General features: G+C 42.1%; 2 protein-coding genes across 3 annotated transcripts in view; both read right to left on the bottom strand.

Moving 5' to 3' along the window:
- C2CD3 (C2 calcium dependent domain containing 3) overlaps positions 1–12278 on the bottom strand; it is a 142218-nt gene that overhangs the window by 31212 nt on the left and 98728 nt on the right. The window contains exon 29 of the mRNA XM_003780906.3: positions 1291–1449. Coding sequence (XP_003780954.1) covers positions 1291–1449 — 159 coding nt within the window. The remainder of the gene's footprint in view (positions 1–1290; positions 1450–12278) is intronic.
- On the bottom strand, positions 7690–8349 carry LOC105886935 (charged multivesicular body protein 3-like). 2 transcript variants are annotated; one of them, XM_023508421.1, is made up of 2 exons: positions 8134–8349; positions 7690–8013 (listed from the first exon to the last, which is right to left on the bottom strand). In XM_023508421.1, exons 1-2 carry the CDS (start codon positions 8347–8349, stop codon positions 7690–7692), a joined length of 540 nt encoding a protein of 179 aa, XP_023364189.1. The 2 variants fall into 2 exon arrangements, with proteins under 2 accessions (XP_023364189.1, XP_023363958.1); XM_023508190.1 differs by having other exon boundaries at positions 7690–8349.

The following is a 12278-nucleotide window of genomic DNA, read 5'->3' as shown; positions in this document are numbered from 1 at the left end:
TTTGGTGGGCCTGGGCTGGATTCGAACCCGCCACCTTAGGTGTATGCGGCTGGTGCCTTAGCCACTTGAGCCACAGGTGCCGAGCCGGTTCAATCCTTTTTTAACTTATCTCCTTTAACCTAACCAAAGGATAGGCTGGTTTTTACAAACATAAAATCTTTATCCTCCCTCTCCACTTCAGGTGCATCCTTCCTGAAGATGCACACTCAGTGGAAGAGGACGATGTTCCTTGAGAGAGGAGGACTGTTCTTTAGTCAAGGGTCCTTCAATGAATGAGTAGCTGTGTCCCCAGTTAGAACCTCGGAACAAGCTCTCAAATATAAAATCTTTTAAACTTTTTTCTCCTCAAACTTTTCACACTTTCCTCCTTCCCTCTCCCCATTGCTTTGCACTTGAAAATAATTCTGAAAGTCAAACTTTTAGCATGATTTTCAAGTCCCTTCATGATTAGACCTCTATAGAACTCACTCTGCTCCTTGCACCTTATGTTCATCTTTTCCTATCTGCACTGCTGATAGTTCTCCAAACTTGACTTCTTATTTCATGTCCCTGGGCCTTGGCACATGTTCTTTCTACACAGAATATCCTTCACATTTGTTGACCTGTTCCTTCAAAGTCCAGTTCTTTAAATCTTTCCGTGAACAACGTAGAACGTTATTCATTCCTCTGTCTACTCTTGGCCAATAAACCTGCAGCTTTTACCTCCCTGCATTATGATTACTTGGCAACACAGCCATCTATGTAGGTCAAGTTTATCTGACTTTGATGCCAAGTTCTTTCTACCGAATAACACCTCTCATTAGATAACCAAGGTGTTGATAACAGCCCTTTCAATTCTCACAGTGATTCTCTGGGTCATATGCTAACTACACTAAGAAAGGAAAAAGAAAGAGTTGACAAAACAGATGCTGTTCTAGAGGAAGTCAGTGGTTGTTAGGACAGAGAGAAGGATGAGGCTTGGTGTTTTGGTAAAGAGGATGTAAGGCTATATAGATGTGGGGGTGGTTATTATTAAGTTTTGGTGAACAACTGAAAGTTTCTTTATTTGTAGGTAGATCAGTTAATAGTGTCCCCTGAATGTATGGAAGGTCTCAACCTGAGAGAGATTCATCTAGAAGGAATCCTACAAGTCTCCAGGGTCCAACCTGCTACTGACATGCACAAGGGCCCTCTACTAACCTCCCAGGGTGATGGTAGTTGACAGAAAAGCAGTATGCATGTTGCCATTGTGCATTTACACCCTGGGCCCTGCAATGGTTTCCTGTGTCTTTTCTCAGCAGTGAGCCTCACCTGAGAGAAGTCAGAATGGAGGTACGGGAGGACAAAGGTGAGGTGGTCAGTTTGTCACCACATGGCAAGAGTGCCTCTCCCTGCTGCAGGGATTCATGAAATCGGCGGATGTTCTGCACATGCTCTTCATGGCGGGATGCCTGGCTTCTTGTACTGTTTCTGTCAAGAAAAAGTGGGAGCCAAATAAACCAATGAGAAAACTCCTACTGTGACTACAAACCAACCAATTTCGTGAAATGGTACTGCAAATCTATCCCAGCTACCGTAGTTGTAGCTTCATCAACTCTTCCTTGACTTATAAGCCTTTGGTTTTGCCTACCCCCTCTTTAATCTATTCTCTATATTGTAGCCTGAATGATTTTTCTAAAACATAAATCTGAAGTAACAATAAGAACAATATTTTTGGTGTCCTTACTATATGCCAAGCCCTGTTATAAGGAATCAAGTGTATTAACCCAATTAATCATTCCCTTCAAGCTTTGGCTTTTCCTTTACCTATAGAACAAATCTCAAATTCCTAGCCCAGTGTTTAAGAATGTGACTCTGGGCTGGGTGGTGGCTCATCCCTGTAATCTTAGTATTCTGAGAGGCCAAGGCAGATAGATTGCCTGAGGTGAGGAGTTTGAGATCACCTTGAGCAAGAGCAAGGCCTCTGTCTCTAGTAAAATAGAAAAACTAGCCAAGTGTTGTGGTGGGTGCCTATAGTCCCAGCTATTTGAGAGGCTGAAGTAAGAGGACAGCATAAGCCTAGGAGTTTGAGGTTAGTATGAGCTATAATACCAGGGCCTTTTACCCAGGGCAACACAGTGAGACTGTCTCCAAAAAAAAAAAAAAAAAAAAAAAAAAGAGAGAATGTGACTCTGGCTATCTTTTTTTTAAAAAAATACTAGCCGTATTGAGATATAATTCACATAATGTACAATTCACCCACTTGAAGTATACAATTCGGTGGCTTTCAGTATATTTACAGAGTTGTACCACCACCAACACAATCAATCTTACGACGTTTTCATCTCCCCCAAAACAAACTCCACATCTACTGGCAATCATGGCATGTTTACCAGGCCTAGGCAACTAACTACAAGTTTACTTTCTGACCCTATAGATTTGCCTATTCTGGATATTTCACATAAATGGAATCATAATATGTGCTTTTTTTTTGTGACTGGCTTCCTTCATTTAGCATAATGTTTTCAAGCTTTATCTATACTGTAGCATTTATCAAAATTATATTGCTTTTCATAGCTGAATAATGTTCCATTATATGTAATGCTCCATTACATTTTGTTTAACTACTAGTCAGTCAACAAATATTTGAGTTGTTTCTACTTTTGGTTATTAGAAATAATGCTGCTATAAGCATATGCATACAAGTTTTTGTGTGGACATACATCTTCATTTCTTTGGGGGTATTTTCCTATGTATAACATGTACTTTTTTGTCCAAATTTTGGAGGGAAAAACAGGAAATACATTATATATGGGGAACATGGCTTGGGAGTGGGGGAATCCAGTGGGTCTCCCAGGGCTGCTGCATCCTCCCACCTGAGCCCACCAGGCACACAGGGTTCCAGTCTGTGAGGATCTAGGATGTAGTGGGGGCAGGCCACCAGCTAGGGCTGCAATTTGGGAGGGGGTGGTAGTTGGACTGGGAAGGCAGGAAATGGGAACCTAGTGCAGGCCCCAGGGACCTGCCTGGTTGCCCATGGGCCAGGAGGCCGCAGAAACCACCCCTTTGTCACCCACACATGTGACCATCTCAGCTCGGCCCCTGATGTGGCAGGGAAGGAAAGGCTCCCAGGTATGAGGGAAGGGGTATCCTTTACAGAGGTAGTGGCTGTGGGAAGGCAGCACAATTGGCATGTTTATTGGGAGTGATAGCCCTCCCCAGATGTGTCTCTCCTGGTCAAGAGATGGCTACTTTCTTCAGGAGACTTTCCTTGAAAGTTTGGATTAAAAATGTGGGTGCAGGCTGGGCGCAGTAGCGTATGCCTGTAATCCCAGCACTCTGGGAAGCTAAGGTGGGTGATAGCCTAAGCTTACAGGTTCAAGACCAGCCTGAGCAAGAGTGAGACCAAATCTCTAAAAATAGCTGGGTGCAGTGGCAGGCGCCTGTAGTCCCAGCTACTCGGGAGGCTGAGGCAAGAGAATTGCTTGAGCCTAGGGCTTTTGAGGTTGTTTTGAGCTATGATGCCACAGCACTCTACCCAGGGTGACAAAGTGAGACTCTGTCTCAAAAAACAAACAAACAAAAAACAAAATGTGGGTATGTACTACACACTAGAGCACATTATACATCGTAAAATATGGTACCTAGGAGCGGAATTATTGGATCATATGGTTACTCTGTATTTAATCTTTTATTTATTTTATTATTTTTATTTATATATTTTTAATTTTTTTATTAAATCATAAACACATAGATCATGTATACATAAATGCATTTATGGGGTACAATGTGCCGATTTCATGTAGAATTAGGAACGCTTACATCATACTGGTTAATATATACCTCATCTTATTTACTTAATTATTGTGTTAAGACATTTATACTCTATACTAATAGATCCGACATGCACCCTTCCATTATGCAACATAGGTGTGATCCTACCATTCACCCTCCCTCGATCTGACCCCCTCCCTCCCCTCCCATCCTCTCCTCCTCCCTCCTTCATCTTGGGCCATAGTTGTGATCTATTCTTCATATGAAAATGTGAGTGATTGTAAATTGGTTTCACAATAGTACTGAGTACATTGCATATTCTTTCTTCTGTTCTTAAGATACTTTACTAAGTAGGATATGTTCCAGCTCCATTCATGTAAACGTAAAAGAGGTAAAGTCTCCATCTTTTTTAAGGCTGCATAATATTCCATGGTATACATATACTACAATTTATTAATCCATTCATGGGTTGATGGGCACTTGGGCTTCTTCCATGACTTGGCTATTATGAATTGAGCTGCAATGAATAATCTGGTGCAAATATCTTTATTATAAAGTGATTTTTGGTCTTCTGGATATACACCTAGTAGAGGACTTGCAGGATCAAATGGCAGGTTTACTTGTAGATCCCTGAGTATTCTCCATACTTCTTTCCAAAAGGGATTTATTAGCTTGCACTCCCACCAGCAGTGCAGAAGTATTCCCTTTTCTCCAAAACCACGCCAACATCAATAGTTTTGGGATTTTGTTATGTGAGCCACTCTTACGAGAGTTAGATGATCTCCTAAGGTGGTTTTGAATTTGCATTTCTCTGATGATTAAAGATGATGAGCATTTTTACACGTGTCTGTAGGCCATACACCTATCTTCTTCAGAGAAGCTTCTGTTCAAGTCCCTTGCCCACAATGAAATGGCATCACTTGTTCTTTTCTTATTGAAAAGTTTGAGTTCTCTGTGGACTCTGGTTATCAAACCTTTGTCAGAAGCATAACCTGCAAATATCCTCTCCCATTCTGAGGGCTGTCTGCTTGCTTTACTTACTGTGTTTTTGGCTGTGCAGAAGCTTTTTAGTTTGATCTGATCCCAGTAATGGATTTTTGGTGTTGCTTCAATTGCCTGGTGGGGGTGGGGGCTGGGGGGTGTCCTTCTTATAAAGTATTCTCCCAGGCCAATTTCTTCAAGTGTTTCTCCTGCACTTTCTCCAAGAATCTTTATAGTTTCATGTCTTAAGTTTAAATCTTCTATCCAATGAGAGTCAATTTTTGTTAATAGTGAAAGGTTTGGGTCCAGTTTCAGTCTTCTACAAGTTGCCAGCCAATTCTCCCAGCACCATTTGTTAAACAGGGACTCTTTCCCCCAATTTATGTTTTTGATAGGCTTATCAAAGATCAAATGATGATAAGTGTCTGGGTTCATCTCTTGGTTCTTAATTCTGTTCCATACATCTACCTCTCTATTTCTGTGCCAATACCATGCTGTTTTGATCACTATAGATTTATAGTATAGTTTGAAGTCTGGTAGCGTGATGCCTCCTCATTTGTTTTTATTCTGAGTAATATCTTGGCTATTTGAAGTTTTTTCTGGTTCCATAAAATAGGAAGTACTATTTTTTCCAGGTCTTTAAAGTATGATGGTGGTGCTTTGATAGGGATTGCATTAAATTTGTAAATTACTTTGTGTAATATGGACTTTTTTTTTTAGAGACAGAGTCTTACTTTGTTGTCCTTGGTAGAGTGCTGTGGTGTCACAGCTCACAGCAACCTCTAGCTCTTGGGCTTAGGCAATTCTCTTGCCTCAGACCCCTAGTAGCTGGGACTACAGGCACCTGTCACAATGCCTGGCTATTTTTTTTGTTGCAGTTTGGCCAGGGCTGGGTTTGAACTCACCACCCTTTGTATATGGGGCCAGCACCCTACTCACTGAGCCACAGGCTCTACCCCTGGGTAATATGGACATTTTAACAATGTTGATTCTTCCTAGCCATGAGCATGATATGTTTTTCCATTTGTTAACATCTTCAGCTATTTCTTTTCTCAGAGTTTCATAATTCTCTTTATAGAGATCTTTCACGTCCTTTGTTAGGTAAATTCCCAAATACTTCATCTTCTTTGGCACAACTGTAAAGGGAATAGAATCCTTGACTGTTTTTTTGGCTCGACTATTATTGGTATATATAAAAGCTCCTGATTTGTGAGTATTGATTTTGTATCCTGAGATGCTACTGTATTCCTTGATCACTTTTAAGAGTTTTGTAGTTGAGTCCCTGGGGTTTTCCAGGTATAAAATCGTATCTGCAAAGAGTGAAAGTTTGATCTCCTCTGACCCTATTTGTATACCCTTGATTGCCTTCTCTTGCCTGATAGTGATGGCTAAGACTTCCACTATAATGTTAAAAAGCAGTGGAGACAATGGGCAACCTGGCCTGGTTCCTGATCTGAGTGGAAACGTTTTCAATTTTACTCCATTCAATATGATATTGGCTGTGGGTTTGCTATAGATGGCCTCTATCAGTTTAAGAAAAGTCCCTTCTATACCTATTTTCTTAAGTGCTCTGATCATGAAAGGATGCTGGATATTGTCAAAAGCTTTTTCTGCGTCTATTGAGAGAATCACATGGTCTTTGTTTTTTAGTTTGTTTATGTGATGTATATTTATAGATTTACGTATATTGAACCAACCTTGAGACTCTGGGATAAAACCCACTTGGTCATGGTGTATAATTTGTTTGATGTGTTGCTGGATTCTGTTTGCTAAGATCTTATTGAATATTTTTGCATGTTCATTAAAGATATTGGTCTATAGTTTTCTTTTTCTTGTTGGGTCTTTTCCTGATCAGAGTGATATTTGCATCATAGAATGTGTTGGTAAGTATTCCTTCTTTTTCCATGTTTTGGAAAAGGTTAACAATACTGGTACTAGTTCCTCTTTAAAAGTTTGGTAGAATTCTGATGTGAAGCCATCTGGTCCTGGACTCTTCTTTTTTGGGAGATTTCATAGAGTTCATTGATTCTATTTTAGTACTTGACATAGGTCTGTTCAGCATTTCCAGTTCTTCCTGATTAAGTCTAGGAAGTTGGTGTTCTTCCAAGTATTGGTCAATTTCTTTCAGATTTTCATATTTCTGAGAATAAAGTTTTTTATAGTATTCATTAATGCTTTTTTGAATTTCTGAGGTGTCTGTTGTTATTTCACCTTTTTTATTTCTGATTGATGATACTATGGACTTTAATTTTCCATTTTTGATTAGGTTGGCTAAAGGTTTATCAATTTTGTTGAATTTTTCACAAAACCAACTTTTTGATTCACTTTTGAATAATTCTTTTGTTTTCAATTTCATTTAATTCTGCTCTAATTTTAGTTATTTCTTTTCTTCTGCTGAGTTTGGGGTTGGAATGTTCTTCCTTTTCCAGTTGCATAAGATACCCATTAAGTTATTGACTATCTCTCTTTCCATTTTCTTGAGGAAGGCCCTAACACTATAAATTTCCCTCTTAGAACTGCCTTTGTAGTATCCCACACGTTCCGATAATTCATGTCTTCATTATTGTTTTGTTCCAAAAATTTGGCAATTTCCTTTTTTTTTGAGTAGAAATTTATTAAAATCCATTTATATAGTGTTTTGCAGACAAAAAAAATGTAAAGTCTTCAACATTCAGGCAATTGTCTCTTTCCAGAAGTGCTTCATGAAACAATGGATTTCTTTACCCTCCCAATAAGATACTTCTGTTTATGCTCCTTTAAATGATGCATTTAATTATACCACCTTACTAGGAAGAATCTTTTTGAGGTCCCAAAACTGCACATAATGAAGAGATACTAGCAGAGAACCTTCTCCAAAATGCAATGCCTCATGACAGAGGTATAGTGCAAGAGGTACATGATGGTGGCTCTTCAGAGGAGTGTGTGCACACCTAGCATATGAGCCACAAGGAAAAGCTCAAGGGTCCAGCTGGCCCCTTAGCTACAGAGTGTAGCCAGCCAGGACTGCATGGCCTCCAGAGTCTCTTCTTCCTCCTTATCCTCTGAGGCGGCCATTGCTCCTACAGTCTCTGGAAGGGCATCAGTCACTTTACTGGGTACCTTGCCCAATGCCCCTGGTGTAATTTCAAACAGAATTTTGTCAATTTCCATTTCAGCTGCTTCTTCCAATTCTTCCTGATCATCCATGCTTTCAAAAGTGTTCTCTAAAATCTCCTCTATCATCCCAGCCTTCATCATCTCTTTGGATAGTTCCTGCATGGTGGCCTGGACTTCTGGGATCTTCACAAGACTTTGCATAGCCTTCATCACTTCTTTGCTCTTCTGCAGGGAGCCAGCCACTCGCAGAATCACAAGTTGATTCTTCATAACCATACGCACCAAGTTCATGTGCACTTTGGATGCATAGAGTTTGCTTATAGCCTTCCTTGACCTGATTATCTCCTTGGCCAAAACTACACGGACATCCTTCTGACCCTTCTTGGCAGCATCTTTCATAGATCGTTTCACTTTTTCTTCTTCTCTTTGGATATCTCTTATTTGCTTGTCAACAACTCTCATTTCCTTTCTTATCTTCAATAACCATTCATTGATCAGCTCTTTGGGATGCTTCTCCTGGGTTTTTCTAAATAGCTCCATGATGGACTAAACATGTCTTGCCCTTTCTGGTTTTCCATTCCCTGTGCCAAGGCAGGTCACAGGCAGCCTTCTGGGAAGGGCTTGCTGGGAGGGAGGGAGTCCAGATGCCCGGCAATTTCCTTCTTAATCTCATGTATGACCCAGCTATCACTCAGCATAAGGTAATTTAGTTTCCATGTCTTTGTATGAGTATGCAGATATCTGTTCTTTGTGAGTTCAACTTATATTGCATGATGATGAGAAAATATAAGGAATAATTTCTATACTTTTAAATTTGCTGAGGTTAGACTTGTGACCTAAGATCTGATCAATTTTGGAGGATGTTCTGGGATGATGAGAAGAGTGTGTATTCAGTTTTGTTAGGATGAAATGTTCTGTAGATGTCTGTTAAATTCAATTGTTGTATGGTGAAGTTTAAGTCCAAAATTTCTTTCCTTAGTTTCTATCTGCCAAATGGGTGTTAAAATCTCCAACTATTATGGTTGGGCACATAAATGTTAATAATTGACATCTCATTATGTTGAGTGTTTCCCTTAACAAATATGAAGTGACCATCCTTGTCTTTCCTTACTTTTGTTGGTTTAAAGTCTAGTGTATCTGTAAATAAAATTGCCACCCCTGCTTTTTTCTGATTTCCGTTTGCCTGGATTACAGATGCCCATCCCTTCACCCTGAGTCTATATTTATCCTTTAAGGTAAGATGAGATTCTTGTATGCAGCAGATATTTAGCCTGAGTTTTTGTGTCCAGTCAGGCAACCTGTGCCTCTTAAGAGGACAGTTTAAGCTTTTCACATTAATTGAGGGTATTGATAAGCCTGGTAGTATTTTGGGTGTCAAGTTTTTCGAAAGTCCAGTAGACATTTTGAATCTTTTCACCACTGTGGAAATTGGGTTTTGGTCAAGAATTTCAGCGTGAGTTTACTTTGGTGGTAGAGCATTGTGCTGGTCATTATGGAGGATGGGTCTGAGGATATCCTCAAGAGCTGTTTTGGCTAGGGCAAATTTCTTCAACATGTATATGTCATTAAAGTGTTTAACTTCTCTGTCATAAATGAAACTCAATTTAGCTGGATACAGGATCCTGGGCTGAAAGTTGTTTTGTTTTAGGATATTGAAGGTCGATGACCATCCTCTTCTGGCTTGAAAAGTTTCAGCAGAGAGATCTGTAGTCATTCTAATATTCTTCCCCTTGTAGCTTATGATTCTCTTATGTCTGGCTGCTTGCAGGATTTTCTCCTTCATATTAACTTTGGTGAAGTTAATTACAATGTGTCTAGAAGATGCTTTATTTGGGTTGAGTCGTGCTGGGGTTCTGAAACTGATATCTGAATTTCAGTATCTCTTGCCATGCTTGGGAAGTTCTCCTCAATTATCTCTTGGAGTAGAGTATCTGTGCCTTTTGGACCATCCTTTTCTCCTTCAGGGATTCCTGAGGTGAATGTTTGCTCTTTTGGAGTGGTCCTACAATTCTCTCAGGGAATGATCCGTTTTTGCTCTCTACTTTTCTTCCTCTTTGAGCCATTGGGAGCATTCAAAAGCTTTATATTCAATGTTCAGAGATCTTTTCTTTTGCCTGTTCCATTCTGTTACTGAGGGATTCTACTGTATTTCTCAGATCTATGAGGGCTGCAAGTTCTTGCCTTAATGTGTCAAAATCTTTGGTGATTTTGTCTTTGAATTCATTGAATTCTTGAGACAACTTTTGAAATGCCCCTTGAAGTTCTAATTCCATGTTTACCTCCATTCTGTTAATCTTATTTGCAATCCAAATTCTGAATTTGATTTCTGACATCTCAGCCAATTGTTTATGAATGGGATCTTCTGTTGTGTCTCCTTTGTCATTCCTTGGGGGAGCTGATCTACTCTGTTTATTCATGTTGCCAGAGTTTTTCCGCTGATTGTGCCCCATGATTATTTTTCACTGTTTGGCTAGAGAAGCTGGCAAGGTGAAACTGAATTGAGGGCTCCTAGAGTTATAATAAACCAGCCCTTTATCAAAGAACTGGGACTAGTGATTGCGGCTTTACCCTTAGAGCTTTACAAAGGTCCCATTCAGAATTACTGCCTGAAACTCTGGGCACCTGCTTGGTGTGGTGGGGCTAGATGGCGCTGACCGGTATTCAGCTAGTCTCTGTCCAATCCTAGTGCATCAGTGGCTTTGAGCTGAAATCTCAGTTGTGGAGATAGGTAAGCAACCAGAACACCTGGCCCCCCAACAGGCGACAACTGGAAGGGGAGAATCCCACATTCCCACAACAACACAATCAGGGTACAACATTGGTGGGTCCCTGAGTGATTGGCCCAGGTCAAGAGTTCCAAACCGGCTTGGAGCCTGTGGCTCAGGTGGCTAAGGTGCCGGCCACATACACCTAGGGTGGCAGGTTTGAATCCAGCCTGGGCCCACCAGACAATGATGATGGCTGCAACCAAAAGATGGCCGGGCATTGTGGCGGGCGCCTGTGGTCCCAGCTGCTTGGGAGGGTGAGGCAGGAGACTCGCTTGAGCCCAGGAGTTGGAGGTTGCTGTGAGCTGTGATGCCACAGCACCCTGCCCAGGGTGACAGCTTGAGGCTCTGTCTCAAGAAAAAAGAGAGAGAGAAAAAAAAAAAAGAGAGTTCCAAACCAATTGTGGTCAACACAAATACCAATCAGGTGGGAAAGTTCAAAAGGTCTTCAGCATCTAGGCGCAGGGGTCCACTGGCAGCTCAATTTGACCCCAGTGGGACAGACTGTGGTGCTGCCACCACTGTCAAGGGGCTGCGCTGCCACTGTCAGGGGTGGTACCACTGGTCTGGCATACTGCTGTGTGCAAGTCATAGGAGCCAGTGGGGAGCTGGAGGGTGTTGCCACCAGCTACAAGGGTCATAGGAGCCAGGTGGAGAACTGAAGGGCAGAGCTGCTGACCCCCGGCCTTGGCCATAGGAGCTGGGTGGGAAGCCAGAAGGTGGAGTCACTGGCCTTAGGCACCTCAGGGGTTGCAGGAGTTGCCAGCTGCAGGCTGCGGGTCTCAGGAGCTGGGTGGGGAGCTGAATGGCAGAGTTGCAGGCGTGGGTCAGGGGCTGGACAGGAGTCACTGGCCATCGGCCATGGGTCTCAGTAGCTGGGCTGGGATCCAGAGGGTGGAGTCTCCGGCTGTGGGCCGCACAGGTCACAGGAGCTGGGTGAGTCATCCCCGCAGCCCATGGTCACAGGAGCCTTGCGGGGAGCAGAGCTGGGGAGCTGGTGGGTCGCGGTCTCTACTGGTTGGTAGTGTGGGACCTGAGCTATGCTCTTTCCAATATGGGGCAAGTCTCTCTCCCCTTGTGATTCCCTGCCACTATTAAAGTTATAATTTCAGCGCAACTGTCCCATAGCTCCTGAGATGCCCTGCCCTAGCAAAACTCTGCCAAATGCTCCAGATTTTGCAGGGGGTAGTCTTTCAGACCGCCAGGAGAGGGTGGAAGGGTGGATTGGGAGTTTAGGAAGATAGGGAGAATATTAGATCAACTTTTGGCCCAGGCAAGAGACTGCTTGGGCTTGCAGTGGTATCTCTCCATGGAGGAGGTCCCGGTCCTCAACTGTTCTCTCCCCTTTGGTGAAATAAAAGGTCCTCTGTCCTCTACTCACCTTAAGCTGATCTCCTGGGAGTGAGGGGGAGGGGAAGGATTCCCATCCTCTTTGGGATGGGTTTTGTACCTGAAATTTGTTTCCTTGGAGTTCCAGCTTGTCACAGCAGGGGTGACATGAACCTATTGATCCTCTCTCTAAGCTCAGCTCCCGATCTTCCGCTTTATTGGGTTAATTCTGGCCATTATTTCTCCCTCTGGACAGGAACCTCTGCCCAAAGCTGGCTTCAGTCGAACATCTTGCCTCCTCCCCCCTGTATTTAATCTTTTAAGGAATTGCCAGACTATTTTCCAAAGTAGCTATACTTTTTTTTTTTTTTTTTG

Source organism: Otolemur garnettii, unplaced genomic scaffold (genome assembly GCF_000181295.1).
Source record: "Otolemur garnettii isolate 467f Iridium unplaced genomic scaffold, OtoGar3 scaffold00001, whole genome shotgun sequence".
In the NCBI taxonomy this organism is placed as follows: domain Eukaryota; kingdom Metazoa; phylum Chordata; class Mammalia; order Primates; family Galagidae; genus Otolemur; species Otolemur garnettii.
This window is presented reverse-complemented; position numbering and strand designations above follow the sequence as displayed.

Coding starts and splice junctions, on each gene's coding strand:
- LOC105886935 (XM_023508190.1), bottom strand. CDS start 8,349: ATGGAGCTATTTAGAAAAACCCAGGAGAAGCATCCCAAAGAGCTGATC.